This window comes from Mus musculus, chromosome X (genome assembly GCF_000001635.26).
Source record: "Mus musculus strain C57BL/6J chromosome X, GRCm38.p6 C57BL/6J".
Classification (NCBI taxonomy): domain Eukaryota; kingdom Metazoa; phylum Chordata; class Mammalia; order Rodentia; family Muridae; genus Mus; species Mus musculus.
Genome location: NC_000086.7, coordinates 74,953,371 through 74,979,449, shown reverse-complemented (window position 1 = coordinate 74,979,449; position 26,079 = coordinate 74,953,371). Strand labels below are relative to the sequence as shown.

General features: G+C 43.4%; 1 protein-coding gene and 1 pseudogene across 1 annotated transcript; one reads left to right on the top strand and one right to left on the bottom strand.

The window, feature by feature from the left end:
- Positions 1-10,324: 10,324 nt before the first annotated feature.
- Positions 10,325-12,606, top strand: Gm38425 (predicted gene, 38425). Its single transcript, NM_001251890.1, has 3 exons — positions 10,325-10,741; positions 11,160-11,288; positions 11,465-12,606. Exons 1-3 carry the CDS (start codon positions 10,416-10,418, stop codon positions 11,604-11,606), a joined length of 597 nt encoding a protein of 198 aa, NP_001238819.1. The 5' UTR covers positions 10,325-10,415; the 3' UTR covers positions 11,607-12,606.
- Positions 12,607-19,632: 7,026 nt separating this feature from the next.
- Gm15363 lies at positions 19,633-21,033 on the bottom strand (annotated as a pseudogene).
- Between the last annotated feature and the right edge of the window lie 5,046 nt (positions 21,034-26,079).

The window sequence follows — 26,079 nt, the reverse complement described above, 5'->3', positions numbered from 1 at the left end:
AAATACTCAATAAAATTCTTGCTACCCGAATCCAAGAACACATCAAAACAATCATCCATCCTGACCAAATAGGTTTCATCCCAGGGATGCAGGGATGGTTCAATATATGGAAATCCATCAAAGTAATCCACTATATAAACAAACAGAAAGACAAAAACCACATGATCATCTCGTAAGATGCTGAGAAAGCATTTGACAAAATCCAATACCCATTCATGATAAAAGTCTTGGAAAGATCAGGAATAGAGGCCCATACCTAAACATGATAAAAGCAATCTACAGCAAACCAGTAGCCAACATCAAAGTAAATGGTGAGAAGCTGGAAGCAATCCCACTAAAATCAGGGACTAGACAAGGTACTTTCTCACTACCTATTCAACTTAGTACTTGAAGTCCTAGCCAGAGCAATTCGACAACAAAAGGAAATTGTGGGGATATAAATTGGAAAGGAAGAAGTCAAAATATCACTTTTTGCAGATGATATGATAGTATATATATATGTAACCCTAAAAATTCCACCAGAGAACTCCTAAACCTGATAAACAGCTTCAGTGAAGTAGCTGAATATAAAATTAACTCAAAAAAGTCAATGGCCTTTCTCTACACAAAGGATAAACAGGCTGAGAAAGAAATTAGGGAAACAACACCCTTCACAATAGTCACAAATAATATAAAATATCTTGGTGTGACACTAACTAAGGAAATGAAAGATCTGTATGATAAGAACTTCAAGTCTCTGAAGAAAGAAATTAAAGAAGATCTCAGAAGATGGAAAGATCTCCCATGCTCATGGATTGGAAGAATCAATATAGTAAAAATGGCTTTCTTGCCAAAAGCAATCTACAGATTCAATGCAATCCCCATCAAAATTCCAACTCAATTCTTCAACAAATTAGAAACTGCAATTTGCAAATTCATCTGGAATAACAAAAAACCTAGGATAGCAAAAACTATTCTCAACAATAAAAGTACCTCTCGTTGAATCACCATACCTGACCTTAGTCTGTACTACAGAGCAATTGTGATAAAAACTGCATGGTACTGGTATAGTGACAGACAAGTAGACCAATGGAATAGAAATAAAGACCCAGAAATGAACCCACACACCTATGGTCACTTGATGTTTGACAAAGGAGCTAAAACCATCCAGTGGAAAAAAAGACATCTTCTTCAAGAAATGGTGCTGTCAGCCAGGCGTGGTGGCACATGCCTTTAATCCCAGTACTCGGGAGGCAGAGGCAGGCAGATTTCTGAGTTCGAGGCCAGCCTGGTCTACAAAGTGAGTTCCAGGGCAGCCAGGGATACACAGAGAAAACCTGTCTCGAAAAACCCACCAAAACAAAACAAAAACAAACAAACAAACAAACAAACAAAAAGAAATGGTGCTGTCACAACTGGCGGTAATCATGTAGAAGAATGTGAATTGATCCATTCTTATTTCCTTGTACAAAGCTCAAGTCTAAGTGGATCAAGGAACTCCACATAAAACCAGAGACAGTGAAACTTATAGAGGAGAAAGTGGGGAAAAGCCTGGAAGATATGGGCACAGGGGGAAAATTCCTGAATAGAACAGCAATGGCTTGTGCTGTAACATTGAGAATCGATAAATGGGACCTCATAAAATTACAAAGCTTCTGTAAGGCAAAAGACGCCATCAATAAGACAAAAAGGCCACTAACAGATTGGGAAAGGATATTTACCAATCCTAAATCAGATAGGGGACTAATATCCAATATATATAAAGAGCTCGAGAAGGTGGACTCCAGAATATCAAATAACCCCATTAAAAATGGGGCTCAGAGCTAAACAAAGAATTCTCACCTGAGGAATGCTGAATGGCTGAGAAGCACCTGAAAAAATGCTCAGCATCCTTAATCATCAGGGAAATGCAAATTAAAACAACCCTGAGATTCCACCTCACACCAGTCAGAATGGCTAAGATCAAAAATTCAGGTGACAGCAGATGCTGGTGAGGATGTGGTGAAAGAGGAACACTCCTCCATTGTTGGTGGGTTTGCAAGCATGCACATCCACTCTGGAAATCAGTCTAGTGGTTCCTCAGAAAATTGGATATAGTACTACCAGAGGATCCAGCAATACCTCTCCTGGGCATATATCCAGAAGATATTCCAACTGGTAAGAAGGACACATGCTCCACTATGTTCATAGCAGTCTTATTTATAATAGCTAGTAGCTGGAAAGAACCCAGATGTCCCTCAACAGAGGAATGGATACAGAAAATAAGGTACATTTATACAATGGAGTACTACTCAGTTATTAAAAAGAATGAACTTATGAAATGCCTAGGCAAATGAATGGACCTGGAGGGCAGCATCCTGAGTGAGGTAACCCAATCACAAAAGAACTCACACAATATGTACTCACTGATAAGTGGATATTAGCCCAGAAACTTAGAATACCCAAGATACTAGATACAATTTGCAAAACACATGAAACTCAAGAAGAACAAAGACCAAAGTATGGACACTTTGCCCATGGACACATGGAAGGAGTTACAGGACAAAGTTTGGAGCTGAGACGAAAGGATGGACCATCTAGAGACTGCCATATCCGGGGATCCATCCCATAATCAGCTTCCAAACGCTGACATCATTGCATACACCAGCAAGATTTTGCTGAAAGGACCCTGATATAGCTGTCTCTTGTGAGGCTATATCGGGGCCTGGCAAACATAGAATTGAATGCTGTCAGTCAGCTATGGAGGAGCTAGAGAAAGTACCCAAGGAGCTAAAGGGGTCTGCAACCCTATATTTGGAACAACAATATGAACTAACCAGTACCCCCGGAGATCATGTCTCTAGCTGCATATGTTTCAGAAGATGGCCTAGTTGGCAATCATTGGGAAGAGATGCCCTTTGGTCTTGCAAACTTTATATGCCTCAATATGGGGGAATGCCAGCGCCAAGAAGTGGAAGTGGGCAGGTAGGGGATAGGAGAGGGTCTGGGGGACTTTTGGGATAGCATTTGAAATGCAAATGCAGAAAATACCTAATAAAAAAAATTGGTCAACTTATCTTATTTCCCTTGCATCCACTACCATCCAAATTTCTTAAGAGTGAGAAAGGACCGAGTGGCTTTGGTTTCTCTAATGTGTCCTGGGTTCAATCTATTACTAATCAGAGGCCTTAAATTAATAATTAAAAAACTTTAAAAATTAATAGGTACTAGAGCTAATGTAACAATTATTAGAGGACAAAATTGGCCTTCAACTTGGCCTTTGTCTGATATGCTTACTCACCTCTAAAAAAATTGGTTATGCAAATAACCCAAACCAAAACTCTAAATTGCTAACCTAGAGATATGCAAAGGGAAATTCAGGAAAAATTCAAAGTTATGTTATGTCAAATTTGCCTGTTACCCTCTGGGGAAGAGATTTCTTGTCACAATTGGGCATTATAATGTGCAGTCCTAATGAGGCAGTGACTAAGCAGATGCTAAGACAAGAATTTTTGCCTGGTCAGGGGCTAGGGAAAAAAAAAGACAAGGTATTAAGACTTTCGAAGGTCCTAAACCTTACTCTAACACAAGAAGCTTGGGGTATTTTCAGTAATGGCCACTATCTTGCCTGCATCCCATGCTGATAAAATTCAATGGCTTAATAATATTCCTGTGTGGGTCAATTAGTGGTCTTTATCTTTAAAAAAAAAAAAAGAAGCTGCCTCTTCACTAGTGCAAGAGCAATTAGAAATTAGAGGCAGGGCATTTAGTAAAATCTCAGTCTCCTTAAAATACTCCAATATTTGTTATCAAAAAAAGTCTGGTAAATGGAAATTGTTACAAGATCAAAAAAAAGGTTAGTAAAACTATGGTACCTATGGGAGCTTTACACCTCAGCTTCTGTCTCCAGTAGCCATTCCTAAAAGATATTATAAAATTGTGGTAGATTTAAAAGATTGGTTTTTTTACTATTCCTTTGCACCCAGAGGATTGTGAAAGATTCACTTTTAGTGTTCCTTCTATTAATTTTAAGGAACCTATAAAAAGATATCAATGGACAGTTCTTCCACAGGGCATGGCTCTTAGTCCTACCTTACGTCAAAAGTTTGTTGCACAAGCCATTCAGCCTGTGAGACAACAATGGCCTATGATATGCATCATTCATTACACAGATGATGTCTTAATAGTGAAAAAAATCCTCAAGTCTTGCTTTTATTTTACAGAGATTTACAACAGGCCTTAGCTGATAAAGGACTACAAATAACTCCTAAAAAGGTACAAACTCAGCATCTGTCTTAGTCAGGGTTTCTATTCCTGCACAAACATCATGACCAAGAAGCAAGCTGGGGAGGAAAGGGTTTATTCAGCTTACACTTCCATACTGCTGTTCATTACCAAGGAAGCCAGGACTGGGATTCAAACAGGTTAGAAAGCAGGAGCTGATGCAGAGGCCATGGAGGGATGTTCTTTACTGGCTTGCCTCCCCTGGCTTGCTCAGCCTGCTCTCTTATAGAACCAAGACTACCAGCCCAGAGATGGTCCCACCCACAAGGAGCCTTTCCCCCTTGATCACTAATCGAGAAAGCGCCTTACAGCTGGATCTCATGGAGGCATTTCCTCAACTGAAGCTCATTTCTCTGTGATAACTCCAGCTGTGTCAAATTGACACACAACTAGCCAGTACAGCATCCTTATAATTATTTGGGTTTTAGATTTACAGATCAAGCTGTTCCCTGCCCCCCCCCCCAAATAGTTATTCACAGGGACAGCTTAAAAACTTTAAATGATTTTTTAAAATTGTTAAGTGATATTATTTGGCTTCCCCCCTATTTAAAGCTTACTAAAAAAAAAAATTAAAACTTTATTTGATATTCTTAAAGAGAGTTCTAATCCTACCTCCCCTGGATCTTTAACCTCAAAAAAGTTGCTGGCCGTACAACAAATAAAAAGGGCTATTAAAAAAACAATTTGTTACTTATATAGATTACTCTTTGCCTTTACATCTGTTAATTTTTAATACGATTCATATGCCTACAAGATTGTTGTGACAAAGGGCTCATCTAATGTAGATACATTTAAAAATATCTCTTAAACATGATATCCTGCCATATTATAAAAAAGTAGCCCAGATGATTATCCTTGGAAGGAAGCAGGCACTAACTTATTTTGGTAAAGAGCCAAATATCATTGTTCAGCCTTATAGTGTAGATCAAGATAGTTGGCTAAAACAACACAATACAAATTGATGGGTCCTGGCACTGATCCCTGAGAAAAGATCATAGGCTCAACACAATTATAATTAAAGGATTTATTGATTACTTGTAGCTGCCAGTGGCCATGGGTTACTGGGTTTCTGAAAGAAAAGCTGGGAATGGATGGGAAGGACAGTGAGAGAAATAATGGGCCAAGACAAAGATCTCTGATCAAGGCTCAACTTTAATTCTAGGGTCTGATTTCTAAAGGGGGGAAACCCATTCCCCACTACACCAGGATCTTGTTGCTTTGTCAGGATCTCATGAGGAAAGCAAGCTCAGCTGCTCAGCAGGTAGTGGCTTCTTGCTGGAAGCTTCAGATGGCAGGACAATAGACTTTACCTAGGTCAGAAGACTCTAGGTGGGCTAGCTGACTGTGGCAGACAAGGTCTGATACAGCCCGCTCAAGGCTGTGGGGAAGGGCACAATTACTGCTAGTAGGGCAACAATCTCTGAGCCAAACTTGAGATTGCCATGAGGAAGAAGGTGAGTAAAGGATTTTAAGAGGCAAAAACCACTAGAGTATTTATTTACACAAGGAACCCAAGAGCCGTTTTACTCTGCCATGATTAGGTAGTCAAGGCAACATGAATGTCTGCATAAGGAGGTTACAGAAGCCAAAAGGCAGTTAGTCACAATGTGACAAGTAGATGGTTATGTCTGTACATTTCTGGATTGGGGGCAGTCACTGAGTCAGGGTTACTGACTGGAAACATATATTCCAGGGACTGGAATCAGAGACTAGTAGGTACCAAGATGGATGCCTAGGATAAAATGGAGGGTTTTGTTGTTCTTTGTTTGGTTGTTTGGTTGATTTCATTTTGTTTATACATCATGGTTTCCTGTGAAAAGTTCTTTCTTGGTTCCTATTTATACTGAGCTCTATTAATAGGTCATTGGAAAATTTCATTTGAGACAGAAAAAAACCTCCTAATGTACTGTTGTGATTGATTCTAACCATCCCTTGGAAGAGTGGATATCCATCATTGAAGTCAAGAAGTACTATAAGTACTAGAATTCATAGATTCAACAATTATTTTGTGTACTTTCTTGGGCATAATCTAGACCCATATAAGAAATGAGTTTTTACCTGGAAGGTAAACTTCCTATATAGGAAGGCAGAAATTAACAGCCAGAGCCAAAGACAGGCAACACCAAAGAACTTTTTAATGAGGGCATGGCAAGCAGTAAAAATTTTTTACTCATCTTCTTATTCAAACAGGTATTTTATAGTTACTTATGTGTTTACTGTCCCAAGAAATTATGTATTTTGGGGACTTTTCTTTCAAAAAGTGTTCCTTAACTTTTAAGTGATAAATCCAGGTCAAGATTTGTGAAGTTAGATAGCTATAGGGGAAGATGTAAGTACAAAAAAAAAAAAAAAAAAAAAAAAAAAAAAAACCAGGCCATTCCAAAGAGTTGTTACATGTTGCCCCTGATTGCCTTTCCTGTGCCTTTTAATTAGCACCTGTTATCCTGGTTAAATTTAAGATTTATCTGATTTTTTGCAATAATTGTATTAATTCCTTAGGAAAATCATAAAATGTATTTTGAACATTCTCCCCTAGATCCCCCTTACTACTTTCTCCATGCTCCTATCTCTTCTCACCCAACTCTGAGATTACTTACTTTTTTCCTTCTTTCCCTGTCAAATCAAGTTTGTGTTGTCCAGCTAGTCATGGGACCTTTCTTGGTGTAAGCCTACCAGTGCTTGAATAGTTAAAAAAAACTGATCTCTATGGGAGAACTGGCTGGTCAGGCCAGCCTAGACCACTAACCAAGGAGTGTACCTAAAGGGATCTTTGGCTCCAGATACTTATGTAGCAGAGGATGGCCTTGCCCAACAGCAATGAGAGGGGAAGTCCTTGGTCCCAGGGAGGTTTGATGCCTCAGTGTAGGGGGATACTGGAGTGGTAGGGTGGGAGAGTGTGGGTGGGTGGGGGAATACTCTCAAACAGGCAAAAGGGAGGGAGGAGAGCAGATGTGGGATGGGGGGGTGGAGGGGTAACCAAAAAGTGAGTGGGATATCATGGGATGAAGGGTTGGTGGAGGGGGTAACTGGGAAGTGGAATAGCATTTGAGATGTAAACGAATGGAATGATTAATAAAAATTAACAAAAAATCTATGATGGCTCTGGTAGGAAAGACCTAGGAGAAATCCATTTTAGGAAAGATTCCGGCTACTATTATGCTTTTCCTGTTATTGTTAAATATATAACTATCACTAGGTATTAGCCCACCCTTTTGAGCAGATCTCTGCAGACATAAAGAGATGTACTATCTTCTAGTGATGGTATATAGACAAATAAATAATAATTCTATAGAAAAAACAGCTGACTCTCTCTCTCCCAATACCTTATCAAATGGTAGTCATTCCTCAGCTGGTGTTGAGATTATATGTCCACTTTCTTTTTTTAAGTATATTATGCAGTCTCTGTAACCCATATTCTTTGATAGTCTGTTGGAATTCATTGAGGCTATTGGTAATGTGGCTTAAAAACAGAGCTTCATCATCTAGAAACAGTTCTGGATATAGGAGTGCCTATAAGTGACTGAAGGCTCGCTCATATGGAATCAAAAGAAAGTATTGGTAATGTTGACTTCCAAATAAGATCAATCTCCTTTTAAAGCTTTTTCAAAACTTGTATCCATACAGTTGCTTACAACTGCCTATAACTCCAGTTCCTGGAGATCTGACAACATGTTCTGGCCTCCTTAGACATTCATGTGATGCATAGGCATACATAAATGCAAAATAGTGTTTTAGTTAGGATTTCTATTGGTGCAATAAAAACATCATGACCAAGAAACAAGTTGGGGAGGAAAGGGTTAATTTGGCTTGAACTTCAACATGACTGTTCATGATGGAAGGCTCAATGCCCCAGTGTAAGGGAATGAAGGGTGAGGAGGTGGGAGTGGGTGAGTAGGTGGGTGGGTGTAGGAGCACCCTCATAGAAGCAGGGGGAAGGAGGATGGGATAGGGAGTTTCCAGGAAGGGGATAAATGGAAAAGGGGATACAATTTAAAATGTAAGTAAATAAAATAACCCATAAAAATGAAAGAAAAAAAAAAGAACAAGAACTCAAGTGTGCCTCTGGTTCCCAATGGACCAATCCCCCAGGCATGAAAGTTCCCACTATTTTCTTGGATGGGTTCCCCTAGGAGTCCTTCACATTTTCCATGAACCCCACTCTCCAGTGAACACCCCACCACCAACACCACCCCCCCCCCCCCAGTCTGTATGGAATCACACAAGTGAAGCAATCTACTCTGACTCTCTTGCTGTGACCCTGCAGAATCCATCCAGCCCTACTCAGCCTATGGACCAAACCACCCTCTGGAGAGTCCAACTAGGACTGTTCAAAATGCCCTCTGAGTCCTGAGGAACTCTATCGTCCAGAGTCAGGCAGACACCACTATACAAGCTGGGGACATGAGGTACCAATGAGTCCCTATAGCCTGGGTCTCCTGGGTCTCTTGTGACCACCCAGGTCACATGGGACTTTGAGGATGCCCAAATCACCAGGATGGTCTTGTCTTGTCTTGTCTTGTCTTGTCTTGTCTTGTCTTACTCTCTGATCTCAGCAGTGCCTATCAATTCATCTGCAACCTGTATGGCCACTGGATCATCCACTTTGTGAGGCCATATAGTCCCTCACCAATTCAGCACCACCACATAGCAGGAAACACCACTTCTAGGCACCAGTTTCAGCCCTGCCCTTCAAGAGCATGAACAAAGCATGCTTTATTCACCCATAAAGCATATCTTTCTTCACTGTAAATGGGAAAACCACCTACACTCCCCAGTTTCCTGCCACGGACTCCAACCTAAGGCCACTGCCCTTGCAGATGGTTCCTCGATGCCATGCCTCAGGTTGTGTCAAATGATTCCCGGGGCTTTGAAAACACCGTTAGTGTCCACAGGACAAGTGCTCCTGTGATCATCCTGCTGACAATTCCTCCGTCCATCGCCCAGTTCTGGGAGGGAAGCAAATGCCTCTGAGCCAATCCCATCCCATGCCATCCCATCCCCAGCACGTTAGGAGCAGGTGTGGCGGCAGTCCTAAAGGCGCCAGGGACTGTAGCTAAGTCATATGACTTGCACCTGACTTCCTCATATAAGACACAAACATCTTGAGTGCTGCGCAGGTGTACCAGGATACAGGTGAATCCAATTTGGTGGAGATTTGCCCCTGCTGCCCTGATTAGCTGAAGCCTCGTGACTGGCGAGGGGGTGTGGCCTGTGGTGTGTGGATGAGAGAGAGTATAAAAGGAGTGAGAGGCCCAGGGTTCAGGGGAGATATAAACAAGGGAGATATAAACAGGAGAGATATAAAAACAAGGGAGATATAAAAACAAGGGAGATATAAAAACAAGGGAGATATAAAAACAGGGGAGATATAAAAACAAGGGAGATATAAACAGGGGAGATATAAACAAGAGAGATATAAACAAGGGAGATATAGAGAAAGAAGAAACAGGACTGAATAAACGTGTGCAGAAGGATCCTGTTGCAGCATCGTTCTTCCTGGCCAGTTGGGCGCGCGCAACACCAGCACAGGGTCCAGCCTTAGGAATGTGAATGAGTACCATACCGGGAGGCGATGAAGATCTGTCTCTGATCTCGGCCAGCAGTGAGGGCTGTGTTGGGCTTTCTCTTTCAGCCACACTAACCTGTGTCATTAATGGATGCCTGCCAGGTGACAGGTACGGGGCATCATTGTGTGCAAGGTTCTGAGTTCAGGGGGGAAATTTTGGGCAGACTATCTCAGCGGAACCATCTCTCAGGGTCCCAACAGCTATGTTTATCCTGGGCACAGGCTGGCCATGCTTGCGCAGGTGCTCTTGCAGCACTATGCACTACTGCTGCCACAGTGAGCTCCTGAAGCTTCAGGCTTTCTGTGTCCCACCCTCGATAGTGGAGAAACTTGAGGGAATTGTACATTGAAAGGTTCCATCAGTACAAGCCACCTAGGAGAGGAGCCGAGTGAAGGAGCAGGAGTTGTAGGGCCCCCAGAGAAACCCACCAAGAGTCAGGCTCAGCTGGGAACCAACCCTCGCGAGAACTGACTTGCGCAAGCGCAGTGCGCACACATGTGGTGTGATGGGTGTTAGCGGGTTGTAACAGCCACCTCACCTTCATAGCTGAGCCTCAGCGGTACAGCTGCATGAGCTGGGGTCGCTGAGTGGAAAGTCATAATTGCCATGCAGGATCCCGGTGAGGACAACGCAGGTGGCAGTACAGGGGTTGATGAAGGCAGCGAGGATGGGCAGCATAGGCCTCAAGCTGCAGGTGCCCAGGCTAGCTCTCAGAGTTTGGCGACTGAGGATGACCACGACAACTCCCCTCTTGAGAGTGGCCTACAGGATGCAGGCAGTGAGGCTGCTCCAGGCAACTCCCGCTCAGGGAGCCCTGGAGTGTCAGGAATGTCAGCTGAAGAGGCAGCTGTCCTTCCTCAGGAAGAGCAGGTGCCACTTCTCCCTGGGCCCAGCAGAGATGCTGTGACAACTGCAAGTCGACTCCTGGAGTTGTATCCTTTCCCTTCAGAAGACCCTTGGCAGGGCCTATGGGAAGATAGGAAGGATAAAACGAGAAACGGGGTGGGGGGCGGGGGCTTTTGAGCGAGTGAGCGGGAAGACTGACAGCAGGGTGGGGAAGAGACAGAGTGGTACACTCTGGGCTCTCCATCCAAGAAGTAATGTCGTGCTGGCAGGACAGGGAGACGTCTAAGGCGGGGAAGATTTCAGGGTGTGGGTGAAAATCTGAACTACTGGGGAGGTGGGAGGTGGGTGAGGCTTGTTTCACGTAGTCAGAAACATGGTTTAGGGGTAGTCCTGGTCTTGGGTGACAGAAGATGGTAGTGCCAGACAGATCTTAGAAGTGTACCAGGCCACATAGCAATAGGAAACCTAAAGGTGGATGGTACCTTAACCATAACCTCCTTCCAGCTCTGTGAGAGTGCCTTTCTCTTCTGCTGTGGAGGCAGACATGGCCCGCAGGTCCCTGGTCGCCAACACCCAGCATCAGCTCTTAATGGTTCCACAGGAGTACACTGTGAATGACAGTATCTTAGCTGTGTCAGTTTTCCAAAACTCTGGAGTGGGGGTGGCCTCAGGGTTGGGAGGCAGTGTACACTGTAGGGGCTTGCTAGTGGAGATGTGGGTGAGTTAGGTGTAAGTGGGAAGGCATGGTGTGATGGGCCTGAGCAGACTCCTTCATCGTTTCCCTCATGGTATCTCTCTCTCACATTTAGTAGGTGGACTACAGAAGACCCCGTTCTCTTCCGAATTTCCATCAATAACTTCCTTGATCAACTCTCCCTGGTCATGAGAAACATTCAACACCTTCAGTTTGTGGCTTTTAAACGAAGAAGAGAAAGAAGTCGTAATAACTGATCTGTTACCTGTTACAGGACAAGACAGAAGCATTTCATGCTTTTGGTAATTGTCACCTTGCTTTCAAAGTTCAATGTTTTTGTCGCTCATATGCCCTCTATAAGTCTCTTGATAGGCTTGTTTCACTATTGCTAAAGGAACAGGTACTTAAATATCTATTGCTGAGCAAAATACAACTGACCTACTACGATTTTTTTGTTTGTTTGTATGACTTAACTTTTCTTTGTCTATGGCAGAAATCTCTACTCTTTTTTTTTCCCTACATGTGTGCTTCTGTGAAGAAGTTCTGGCATTCAGAACTAATTTAAGTTCTAAAGATTTCTTGTGATCTAAAGTAATTTAAGACAGTTTAGGAAATGGAAAAAAAAGGAATTTAGTTAAGGCCATTTATTAAGCACTAAATATAGTAATGTTTGAAATAAGAAGAGTTTAATGTGAAAAACAGTGCTTACCTTGCGATCAGGAGATAATGCAGAGTACCATTCAACAAAGAAAAAAAATTGTGTGACTTCATTGTTTTCTTTGACATATCTTTGTCCTGTTTGTTGTTGTTGTTGCTGCTGCTGTTGTTGTTGTTGCTGTCTTGGTTTTGGTGGTGGTGGTGTTTGTTTTAGAAACCTCTTCTGGTTTGGAGAGATAGAGGACTCATCGGTTAAGAGCACAGGCTACACTTCATGAGGATATAGGTCCTGTTCCTAGCATGCACATGGTGACTAACAACCCTTTGTAACTCCATTCCAGGGGAATCCAGTGATATCCTCTGCACACAAGTGGTGCACAAATGCTCATACAAAGACCCACATGCAAAATCTAAATATTTTATTTAGAAATGTATTAGCCCTACAGTTATATTAATATTCTAATTATATAAAATTGGCTTATGAGGTTTTAATATTATATCATTTTTTTCAGAATGTATAAAAAGTCCTTCATTTTCTGAAAATCTTTTGTTGTTGTTCTTCCATTTATTTTGTAAATTAAATCATTGGGGTTTATTTTCCAAAGGCTTTTCTTAGTTTTTTTTTTCTTTTCATCCTCTCTCAGTTTCCCTTCCCTTCATTCTTCCCAGACCTCACCCTCCCTACCCCACTTCTCTCTCTCAGATCCACTCCTCCTCCATTTTCCTTCAAAAAAGAGTCGACTTCCCAGGGATCTCAACTGAACATGCCATAACCAGTTGCAATAAGACTAGGTAGAAACCCTCATATTAAGGTTGGACAAAGTAACCCAGTAGGAGGGAAAGGATCCTGAGAGCAGGCAAAGGAGTTAGCGATACTCCAGACTCCTATAGTTGGGCGTCCCACAAGAAGACCCAGCTATACAGCCATGAGGTATATGGAGAGGGCCTACCTTCAACCCATACAGGGTCTGTGATTGTCCCTTCAGTCTCTGTGATCCCCTATGAGCCCTGTTTAGTTGATTCTGTGGGCTGTATTCTGTTGTCTTTGACCCCTCTGTCTCCTACAATCCCCCACCCATTCTTTTTATTTCATTTCATTACATATTTTCTTTATTTACATTTCAGATGTCCCTTTTCCTGGTCTCCCTCTGAAAACCACCTCCCCTTAGCCCCTCCCCTCTCCCCCTGCTCACCAACCCACCCACTCCCAATTCCTGGCCCTGGCATTCCCCCACACTGGAGCATAGAGCCTTCAGGGCTCCTCTGGCTCTGTGTAATGTTTGGCTGTGGGCCTCTACATCTGCTCCCATTAGTTGCTGGATGATGCGTCTCCAATGACAATTGGGCTAGGCACTGACCTATGAGTGTAGCAGAATCCCATTACCTTTTTCTGAAATTTAAAGCAAACACCATTATATAAAACACCCTAATGTAACCATCAAGTGTTTAGGCTTACCCACTTTTCCCCATATAATAAATAATTTTGTTCATGAAAACTTCACTTCCTTAAGTTATATTAGAAGAAGCAGAATCTCTGAGTTAAACATTTAGAGATAGACTGCAACATTTTCTCCATGTGTACTATTCAGCCAATTTCTAATATGGCTCCACAAATCTAGGTCTGCCATGCCTAACCTCATGACCACTGCATTGGTTGTTATCCAACAAGAGTGAAAAACTGATTTGGTGTGAGAGCACAAGAAAGTAGAAACAACAGAGTGGAAATTCTGTGGCTCTCAGGCCTTTCAGATTAATGTAGGATAGCAATGTGTGTGAGTGTGTGAGTGTGTGTGTGTGTGTGTGTGTGTGTGTGTGTAGGGTGTGAGTGGGTGTGTAATTGTTTGTATTTGTGAAGTGGTTCCTACTGTGTCCAAACAGCCTGCATGCAAGAATCTTGCTAAACTCACTCATTCATTGGTTCTTCTGACTGTTTTGTAGGCTCCATCAGATTTTATTTATATATAGGGTGAAAGAAAGTCAGTAAAGGGAATTTTATTTCTTTTAGATCTGATACCATTTCTTGATTTGTTTCTTTCTTTGATTTGTCTTGGGTGTTCCCAATCCTTCTATCTGTCCATGGCTTGTTTTGGATGGGTGTCAGGCCTCTCTGAGAGCCCTGGCTGCTGCCTCCTGAATGATGAGGCTTTGTGTGCAGATGGACCAGCACAGACTCAGGATCCTGCCTAGGTTGGGTTGAGCAGTTACCTATGATAGGTCCCATCTGTACAAGTTCCCAGGAGAAGGGCTGTGTGAGGGAGGAGTGGTGGTTTGGCTCTCAGAGAGACCCCTTGATACCCAAGGCCTAGGTGGAGTTAAGACTCAGCCAGAACCAAGCCTCTCGAGATCCTGTCTGCACAGATGGCAATGGGCTTCACATAAGCACTGTATATAAAGGCTGGAGACTTTCACTTCACTCATTCAAGAGACAGTGAGTGGTACAGTTCTGTTGGAGGCCGGTGCTGAGAGGAACATTATTGACACCACCATGCAGTACTTCTTTCACCCATATGTAAAAAATAAAATCTGATGGGGCCTACAAAACAGTCACAGGAACCAATGAGTAGGTTTAGCAAGATTCTTGCATGCAGGCTGTTTGGACACAGGTAGGCACCACTTCACAAACACAAACAATTACCACACCCACACACCTCCCACACCCACACACACTGCTATTCTACACTAATCTGAAAGGCCTGGGAGTCACAGAATTCCCACTCTGCTGTATGAAGCCAGAGGGGAGAGCAGACAGTGAGGAAGACAAGGGTAGACCTAGGCCTCAAGCTCTTCATGCCCCGTCTAGCTCACAGCCTTCTGCATCTGAGGGTGGCCATGGCAGTTTTATTCCACTGAGGGACCCAGAAGGTACTGGTAGCCAGGTTTTTCCAGACAGTCTCAGTCCCCAGACCACTCTGGAGTCAGGAGTGGCAGCTGCAGAGGCAGCCGTCCTTCCCCAGATACCAAATGTCTCTGGACCTAGTAGAGATGCTTCAACAACTGGAAGTCAACTCCTGGGGTTTTTACCTTTCATAGGACACACTTTTCAGGAGCTACAGGAACATAGGGAAGCTAAAGCAGACATATGTGACAGTGCCTGTCAGGGAGTCATGTGAGAGAATAATAACACTGAAAATTTGGCCTTTGGTATGTGTGTGTGTGTGTGTGCGCTTGTGCATGTGCATGTGTTTGGGGTGTGTGTGTGTGTGTGTGTGTGTGTGTGTGTGATATTTTTAATGCAGTGAAGAACATATGCACCCTGCAGCAAATGCTGAAGGCTGCTGGGACATTTATGTATGTTTCCAGTGCTGATCCAATCTCATTTTTCAAACTGATACAAATGGAACCCTTCAATATGGATTTCCTCTAAGCTGTCTTACCCACATGTGCCACTGATTCGGAGGACCACAGAAACCCCCAGCATGGCATTATTCATGGGTTATACAGTATAACCCAGGGGTTATTCAGAGTGCCTGTGCAAGCAGGTCTTATCCATCTTGGACAGTCTAAGATGTTAAGACACTGATAGATGGTTCCATTCACACCTTCACCAAAATTGACCATTTGGTCTGAGAATGCCACCTTATACAAGGAAGCTCCACATTCTTCACCAGGCAGGCATGACCTAATGGGGTTGATGTTCCTTAGTGAGAAGCCCCCCTTTAACTCCTTTGGTGATCCAAGAAAGGGTCATTACCTGCATGTACTGCTGGCACTAAGGCCTCTTTCCATATAAGAATTTAATAGAGAGTCTCTTATTGCTACTGTCCAAAATAGCTGATGATTACTATAAAAAAGAACCCAGTGAAGGCATTAAGGGGGAAATTTTCCTGCAACAGCAGTATCATTGAGCCTCCAGAATATGGGATGCAATTCAGCTACAGGGTGACCAGTGCAAAAGAACATGCCAGTTCTGATAGAGACTAGATGAGCTAAGGATGATCAGCTGAAGGTTCAGTAGCTCTCTGGAGATCAAGTGAGGATTTCTGAGCAATGAGTAAAATTTCCATTCTGTCCCCTGTCACAAGACTGAGAAACTCACAGCTTGTATAATGTAACTATTTGGGGTACCTTTAAAAAAATACTTGGACTAGTGTAACCCCTGAAATAAACTGAAAAGAGACCCTCTGACAAGTCCCTCTTTCAAACAGCAGTCAGAATAAGCCTCGGTAGAGCCCCACCTGAAACAACATGAATATTTGTGACAAGCCCAGAGCTCTGAGGTTGCAGAAGGCTATGTGTGGGCAGGAGCTCATCACATCTCCCTTTATAGAGTCTCCTCCCCAAGGAGACTGTCACCACTTGAAGAGCCTGCATGAATCAGGAGAATCAGATGGGGAAGGCAGCAGCTGTGCCACTAGAGGGAGTCTGTGGAACTAAAAGGAGCTCCTGATGAATGACCTGACCGTGTCAGCAAAATTCAGAAAGGGACACTTTCCTTCCAGGGAGGTGATGGGACATCTAGCTCACAACCAACACCATCTTTTTTCTTTTCTTTTCTTTCTTTTCTTTTCCTTTCTTTTCTTTTCTTTTCTTTTCTTTTCTTTTCTTTTCTTTTCTTTTCTCTTTTCTGTTTTCAGCTTTATAAGGCTGACATACATGAGCCCTATAATGAAGCTTCCTCATAAGATGGCTACTAATTATTGCAGGTATTTTACAGTGACTGTTTAGCTCCACTGGTCAGGATAAACTGGATGTTTTTCTTGTGTAAATGTTGGGAATCATCAGCCTGCAGCTTCCTATTATATTTGTAGCCTGTCTGTCTTTCTTTCTCTTTCATTCTCTCTCTCTCTCTCTCTCTCTCTCTTTCTTTCTTTCTTTCTTTCTTTCTTTCTTTCTTTCTTTCTTTCATCCTTCCTTGCTTGCTTGCTTGCTTGCTTTCTCCCTTTCCTCCCTCCCTCCCTCCCTCCCTTCACTCCTCACTTCATTCATTTCATTCTTGCTTCCTTCCTTCCTCCCACCCTCCCTCCCTCCCTTATTTCCTACTTTCCTTCCTTCTTTTTGAAACCAGATGCTCTTAACTTAGGGGTATCCAAACAATGGAATGTCATGCCAGATTAGTATCATTTAAACATGTGACAGGGAACAAATACCAAAGTAGTACCTAATCAGTCACTTAGCTGGATATAGAACCTGCAACTCACCAGCAGAAGCTGCCTGATGCCATGTGAAGAAACAAACTGGTTTTGGATTTTTTTCTTTACAGCTTTAATGTGATATAATTTATTTGAAACTTAGTTTTAATAGAACAAGTTTTCAGAAATAGGTAAGTATATAAATAAATAGGCAGAGCCTTGCAAGTGATTCCACTTAGCAGGATAGCATGGGGATATTTTCTAGTGATTCTGTTTCCTGCTAAATGGTGGAACTCATGGAGCAAGGATGTAGAAGAGTAGTAAGCAGCCATGCCTACTGAGGGACAAGGGGCACAGGCTTTCTCATTCTCTTCCCCACCCCACCCCCATTTTCCTAAAAATAGGCAACTGCAGAGGCACATTCTAATTACCAAGTAAAACTTGAGTTGAGCTCAGTGTCAGAACTCTTGTTGCCAACTTGTCATTCCTGATGATCAGGGTTTTTTCTTTTTGCCTGTTGCCTGTTGCCTGTTTTGTCCTGAGAAAGGGCTCCACACAGCACAGGCTGGCCTCAGAATCATCATGTAGCCAAGTACCACTTTGAACTCCTGCTCTTGCTGCATCTACTGATAGAGTGCATGAACCACGGACCCATAAACCCCTCCCACCACCACCTGGTACCACCACCCTGGATCAATCCACTATCCCACATTTCACAACACCAAGCTCTGTCCACACTGGACCATCTCCACCATCCTTCTGTGCTCTCCTGTTGCCCGAGATGTACCTTACCCAGAAGTGACTCCTTGTTGCCCTCCAGAAACACCCCTAAGACCAACATACATACACAGACACACAGACATGCCCTAAACCTAGACCTGCTATTGATTGGACAGAACCTGACACAAATGTAGGCATCTTTCTCTCAAGTTTTACTTGGTAATTGGAATGTGCCTCTGCAGTTGCTAATTTTTAGGAAAATTGGGGTGGGGGTGGGGAAGAGAATGAGAAAGCCTGTGCCCCTTGTCCCTCAGTAGGCATGGCTGCTTACTACTCTTCTACATCCTAAGAGAGAACGATAGTTCCTTGCTCCATGAGTTCCACCATTTAGCAGGAAACAGAATCACTAGAAAACATCCCCATGCTATCCTGCTAAATTGAATCACTTGCAAGGCTCTGCCTATTTATTTATATACTTACCTATTTCTGAAAACCTGTTCTATTAAAATTAAATTTCAAATAAATTATATCACATTAAAGCTGTAAAGAAAAAAAAATCCAAAACCAGTTTGTTCCTTCACATGGCATCAGGCAGCTGCTGCTGGTGAGTTGCAGGTTCTATATCTAGCTAAGTGACTGATTAGGTACCATTCTGTTATTTGTTCCCTGTCACGTGTTTAAATGATACTAATCTGGCATCACATTCCATTGTTTGGATACCCCTAAGTTAAGAGTATCCGGTTTGAAAAAGAAGGCAGTATGAGAGGGAGGGATGGAAGGTGGGAGGAAAGAAGGAAGAAAGAAAGGAAGGAAGGAAGGAAGGAAGGAAGGAAGGAAGGAAGGAAGGAAGGAAGGAAGGCAGGCAGACAGGCAGGCAGCCAGTCCTCAAATATAATAGGAAGCTGCAGGCTGATGATTCCCAACATTTACACAAGGAAAACATCCAGTTTGTCCTGACCAGTGGAGCTAAACAGTCACTGTAAAATACCTGCAATAATTAGTAGCCATCTTATGAGGAAGCTTCATTACAGAATCATCTATATCATCTTATAAAGCTGAAAACAGTTAAGAAAAGAAAAGAAAATAAGAGAAGAGGGGAGGGGAGGGGAGGGGAGAAGAGAGGAGAGGAGAGGAGAGAGGAGAGGAGAGGAGAGGAGAGGAGAGGAGAGGAGAGGAGAGGAGAGAAGAGAAGAGAAGAGAAGAGAAGAGAAGAGAAGAGAAGAGAAGAGAAGAGAAGAGAAAAGAAAAGAAAAGAAAAGAAAAGAAAAGAAAGGAAAAGAAAAGAAAAGGTGGTGCTGGTTGCAAGCTAGATGTCCCATCACCTCCCTGGAAGGAAAGTGTCCCTTTCTGAATTCTGCTGACCTAGTCAGGTCATTCATCAGTGGTTCCTTTTACTGTCAGAGACGTCCTTAAGTAACACAGCTGCTCTACCCACCAAAATTGGTAAGATTAATCACTGGATTCTCTAATAAACAAAACAAAACAAAACAAACAACAAAGTAATCCAGGCCCCTAGAGTAGATATCCCCAGTCTACATCTGGCTCCCACATACAAAGCATACATGTTTGTATACACACAAACACATGCATGTGTAAATATGTGATCCTCACAACATGAACCAGTACATATACAAGCATCTGAATTTGTAAAATATTGTCAATAATTTGTGTGGCTTGACTGAAATTACATAGTTTAATTTTCCTTCCATATCCCAAACTGCCTTAAATTACTTTGGACTACTCAGACATTTAAATTCCAGAACTTTTTCTCCACCGGAGCACACAGATGAGAAATTCTGGAGGTTTCTGCCACTTTAAAGTAAAATCAGATGAAAAATATTTGCTATTTTTTATTTTGTTCAGTAACATTTAAACACCTGTTCCTTCAGTAACTGAAAGATACTGACTGATATGGAGCATACAGCATTGAAGCGCTGAAGTTTAAATTCAAAATAACAACTACTCAAAACAGGAAACGCTCTGACTTTTCTTGTATCTGGTAACATGTTAGGATTCACGACTTCTTCCTCGTCCTCGTTTGACAACAGCCACAAACTCCAGGCGCTGAATGTTTCTCATCACCAGGGAGAGCTGGTCAAGGAAAGTGTTGATGGAAATTCGGAAGAGGAAAGGGTCATCAGTAGTCCATCTACTAAAATTGAGAGAGAAGAGACACCGTCGGGGAAATGATGAGGGATCTGTTCAGGTCCTCCACCCCAATGTCTTCCTGCTTACTTAAAATCCCTCCAGTGTCTCCTTAGGGCACCACTAGAGGGCACACTGCCTCCCAACCTTGATGCCACCCCTCCAGACTTTTGTAATACTGACACAGCCAGGATACTGTCATTCGCTGTGAACTCCTGCTGAACCATCACTTGCTGGGGACGGGCATTGGCGACCAGGGATCTGCGGGCCATGTCTGCCTCCACTGCAGTCCTGAAAGGCACTGTTACAGAGCTGGGAGGAGATAATGTTAAGGCACCATCCACTGCATACTAGACCTTTGCCTGGATAGACCTACTAGGCCTGCCTGGCAAAGAACCCTCCTGCAACCAAAGCCCAGTCATCTCCTACCTCCCCAGTGGTTCTCATCTTGTTCTACACTCTTCAGCCCTCTCAGGCAAGGAGTCTCCTTGTCCTGTCACGACTGCCCACACTGCACCTGTCTGTCCTATCCCTAGTCAGCTGTGCCCCGAAAGCCTTTCATGGAAGTTTTAGCCTCCTTATCTTCCGGTAGGCCCTGCCACGGTCTCCTAGGAAAGGATACAACTCCAGGCTTCGATTTCCAGTTGATGGAGTATCACCGCTGGGCCCAGTGACAAGTGTCGCCTGCTCACTGTGAGGAATGACAGCTGCCTCTTCCTTCAGCTGCTGCTCCAGACCCTACAGTGCTCCCTGGGCTGGGGCTGCCTGGAGCAGCCTGACTTCCAGGAGTAGCCAGGGTCCCAGGAGCAGCTGGTCTCCCAGAATCTTGTGGGCAACTCTGAGGGACGTTGCCATGGTCACCTTCAGTTGCCGAATTTTGAGAGCTAGCCTGGGCATCCGGAGCTTGAGGCCTCCTTTGGCTATCCTCACCTTCTTCAAGCCCTGCTCTCCCATCTAAGCCCTCAACAGGGTCCTGCATGACTACTCTGGCTTTTCCCTCAGCGCCCCAATCCAGTCACTAACACAACCATACCACTCTCTCAATTCGACCAAGAAAAGGATGTTCCCGTGCCAAGCACAGGTAGCGGGTTTATGCACCGAACAGCACGTGAGACTCACTGCGCATGAGTAAACAAGATCTCGCGAGGGTTGGTTCCCTTTAACCTAGTGTTCCGTCTGGACTCTGTGGGGAGGGCGGGGGGTGAGGGGAAGGTGGGGGGAGGGGAGCTCAGTATCTCTGAGAGCCAGAAAAGTACAGCTGTTTCACACAGCTCCTTCTCAGGGGACTTGTATAGGTTGTATAGGGACTTATATGGGAGCCTTCAATGTAGGCTTCTTCCAGGCTGCTCCACCCACGAATGGCACTGATCCTAACAAACTTGAGGCTTTGGGAAGCTCAGTCAGGCGGGTATTCAGAGAACCTGTGCACGTTGACTGACCATTGTGCCTAACACCCTGACCTGTTAAGACTATATTGGTTCTGCCCTACTGCTCCACCCAAACGTTTCTGCATTGACTCATGACATCCTCACAAACAATTACAACTCAGTTCTCTTCATCTGGCATTGCCTAGTGACACTGATTAGTGTGATTGAAAGGGTAAGCTTATCATGGCCCTCAATTACACTGTTCCATAAGCAGGGTGGGCATATCGAAACTATCTGTTACAGCAGCAGCCTCTGCTTGGAGTCTAGGACACAAGCTTGCCCTTGTCATATGGAAGAGATGTATCTGCATGCTCAGCAAAGCCACGAGTGCTTTGAGGGGTAGAACTTCTCCGTGTTTCCCGCGTTGGGGAATTGTGTGTCCTGCTTGGAGGCAGTCCGGTGATGAGGGGCTCTGGGTTCCTCTTAGGGTGTGGAAGAAGTGTGAGTAACATTGCAAGCTGATGACCAAGATGCTGCTGTGGCAGAGGCGGCTGCTACAGCTGCTACAGCTGCTACTACAGCAGTTGGAAATATGAGACAAGGATACTCTGCTAGGTCTTGAAGCCAGAGTTAATTAACCACTGACCTTTTGGTACCTAAGTGGTAGGAGCCTCAATTTACGCCCCCCCTACCATACTCAGAAGTGCCTTATATTCTTGCCATGAGTGGAGATACCCTATCAGAGTCCAGCGGGCAGGGTGAACTCGTACCCGTAAGACATCCTTTGCTGGGTGTGTGTGAACATCCTCAAAGATGTTCTGTCCCATTGGGCGAGTCAGAGCTGGATGGATGCCTCAGGCCCACAGCAGAGGGATAGGAGGAAGATTTCTTTATGTGTTCCCTATTCAGTATAGTCATGTAAGTGGGGGGATGGTTGTTGTTGTTATCAACTACTTAGGGCTGTCTTGGAAGAATACAGCCAGGGAAACTGGAAAAACAGCAAATTGGGGATTGGCAAAAGCTCAGACTTTGGTGGTGCCAAATGTTGGGCAGAAACCTGAGTGCAGCTCTGGAGTATTTAGGTGCTGTGTGACACTCTTACTGGGGACATGTGTATCAACATCTTCTATCACATATAGGGAATGAACAAAGATCCGAGTAAGGTCACTACAAAAATCCAACTTGCTGAGACAACAAGTTAATTTATTGGGGGTTAGTTACAGGAGCAGAAATGACTCAAAGAAAGCTGCATCACCAAAGCATTGGTAGCAGGTCTGGCAACCTGAAGAGAACTTCTCAGCTTGCAGCCAGCTTAATAAGCTAGGAAAGTCTCTTTCACATTAAGGTGGTCTGAGCTTCTTTCAAGGAACTTGGCTGATCTCTTCTTCATTTATGTGGCTCAGCTAGTCTGAGACTCTTCATTGTGGCTCAGCTTGTTTGAGATACTCTCTGATCAGTCTCTACAGCTCATGTATGCTTGAGGGAGAAGGGGGGCTAGGCAGTTTCAGGGACATCCTAAAGTCTTTTGAGTTATTTACCTGATTTTAAAAAGCTTCCTTGCAGGATGGAATTTTCACCCATCTTTTTAACATCCCATGTCTTAATAAGCTTCCCTACAAGATAGAGGCTTTATATCAGAGGAAATTATTATTCAGGTATCATGGTGATAGGGAGGCCTGGGATTAGGCAGCATCTTGTATCACACTGTGCCCTAACCAGACCTTTATTACCATCCTCCTCCTGGTACCTTTCTCATCAGAGACAGCCTTTCACTATCTGTTCCTACAGGACCGGCCCTTTCCAAGTGCAGTGAAGAGAGAACTCACAGTGTCTGCTGGCATACTAGTGATGTTAGGACTCAAAGGAGTCGGGGTAGGCCATGGTAGCCTGTGGCCGGCTTAACTGCATCAGTAAGGTCCTTATGAGATGTCAGTGAGATCACTCAAGAAGGGATAGGATCTAAGAACATACCCTGATGGAAAGAGCCTGTTCCCACCAAAAGTATCACCAAAAGTAAATGCAAATTCATAAACTTTCTTCTCCTCAACCTCATTTTGAACTGATTGACTGCTTAAGACCCTGAATACTTGGAAATTTCTATTACTTTCTGCCTGGACCATGCAGCAGTTTTTTGTTCTCACTTTTTTTTTTGTCTAGGCCTCATCTAGGCAGAGGCAGCTGAGCCTAACCTAACATCACTTAGACTAAGCATTCTCCCCTCCCTCAGGAGATGGTGTCTAAGCACTGGCTGTCACCTCATCTTAGAGGCCTAATTGCTGGATTGTTTTGGTCCTTTGGGACTCCCTACCCTATTGTTGGAGGGAGGTGTTTAACTTAAAACCAAACAAATTAAAACAAAACAAAACCTGGGCTACTTATCGCTATCTGAGTTTCTTTTTAACCTTTGCCCCTCCATATTTCCTTGGAGTTTTCCTTGATTTGAAGGTTCGTGCCAGAATCCAGATGATCAGGTAGTCTCCAAGAAGGCAATGTTAGGAAGTAGAAGAAATCAGTTCTGTGTTGTCCTGTCTTAGTCAGGGTTTTATTGCTGTGAACAGACACCATGACCAAGGCAAGTCTTATAAAAACAACATTTAATTGGGGCTGGCTTACAGGGTCAGAGGTTCAGTCCATTATCATCAAGGTGGGAGCACAGCAGCATCCAGGCAGGCATGGCACAGGCAGAGCTGAGAGTTCTACGTCTTCATCCAAAGGCTGCTAGTGGAAGACTGACTTCCAGGCAACTAGAGTGAGGATCTTATGCCCACACCCACAGTGACACACCTACTCCAACCAGGTCACACCTATTCCAACAGGGCCACACCTCCAAATGGTGCCACTCCCTGATCCAAGAATATACAAACCATCACATGTCCTTTAGCGTAAATTACTATTTACATTTTGAGATCTCTTCTCACTTTCAATCTTAAATTTTTCCTCCTTTCTCTAATTTTTTTTAATTGATGTGTATTCATTGCACATGGTAGTTTTTTACGTTAAGGACATTTTCATAGTATATAGTGTACTTTTTTGAGTGTGTTCTCTCCATGATTTTATCTTTTCCTTCTCCCTTTATTCCCTTGTTTGTCCCCTTCATTCCTCTATACAATGTTGCTTCTACTTATATATCATATATACATATATGACTTTATACACCTCTATATAGTCTAGAATCCACAACCGAGAGAAAATTTGTGATAATTATAATTGTCTGAGAGTGACTTAACTCCTTTAACCTGACAATTTCCTTTTACATACAGTTGCCTGCAATTGACATAATTTCCCTTTTCTTTATGGCTATTAAGTTTCTATTGTGTGTATACACACACACACACATACATACATACATACATGTGTATACACACACACAAACACACAAACACACACACCACATTTTCAGTATCCATTCTTCTGTTGTTGGACACTTACACTGGTTTCATAACTTGGTTAATGTGAATAGTGTGGCAAAAAATTGATACGCAGCTATCTCTAAGGTATGTAACATAGAGGCTCTCAGGAGGGATACATGGGGCATATGAGAGATTTAATTTGAGTGTTTTGAGAAACTTCCATAGAAGTTGAATTAATTTGCATTCCCACTAGAAGGTAATTATGATTCACTTTTGTTCACATCCTCACCTGCATATGTTATTATTTATTTAATTTTTAGAATGGTTTGTACAGCAGAGTGTGTGTGTGTGTGTGTGTGTGTGTGTGTGGTCTCTGTAGGTGTCACCACAAGCAGGGAAATGCTCAGCAAAGAGGTGAGAATAAAAACTCACCTTTTTGAGATCCACTTTGTCAGCTGGGATCAAACTTCAGGGGACCAGAGGTAAAGTAGATTGTTGCCAGCACATTCAACACGTTATAAGTAGGAAAAGAGTTTCCTGGTGTACCACAATCTCCAGTCCACAAGAAGCATAATTACACCAAAATGCCACCCAGGGCACATGTCATTTCTTCCAAGAAGATGGGTTCTGAGGCTAGGCTGTCTGTGCTAGCTTTAGGGCTTCAGGAAGGATCCCTCATGGTCTGAGCCACACAGATAGCTTAGAGGTCATTTATGCTATTATTTATATACAGTCCTGGTTGTGGCAGCATGGGTGAGCCTGTGCCTCCGCAGCTAGTATAACAGTCATTTAGACAATTACGTATCTCCAGTCCTGGTTGTGGGAGCTGGGGGGGGGGAGCCCCTGGTTGTACAAATAGCAAAAGGGTCATTTAGAATACCAGTTATCTCCAGTCATGGTTGAGGGAGAGGTGGAGGCCCAACACATAACTCAGACGACCAGGCTTTTTTATCACTTCCGGTTTCCAGATTTTCGGACCCAAGGACAGGTTTTTACATCTTTTCCATTGAAACCATAACCCTGCTTGCTTAATATTCCTGGTTTCCCTGGAGACCTGTGGGTGAAGTACCTTGGTGCGGCCAGCAGAGTAGGACACTGTGATAGGAGTGGTGGTGCGCCCAGGGAGGCAGACACACATCTATGTACACATTTAGACGCTGCACAATGTAATAGTAAGGGTCACAGGGTATGTTCCTATGCATCCTCAGGGTGGATAGTGAACAACAACAACAACTACTACAACAACAAATATCTTGGCTCAAACTCGTAGGAAACAAATATGTACCAGGGAGATATGACTCAGCAGGTGAAAAGCTTGCTGAACAGCCCTGAGACTCTGAGTACAGATGCCCAGAAACCTTTTAAAATCCTCAGCACAGGGCCTTTAGACACAGGTCAGTAGTTAAGAGCACTTGGTGCTCT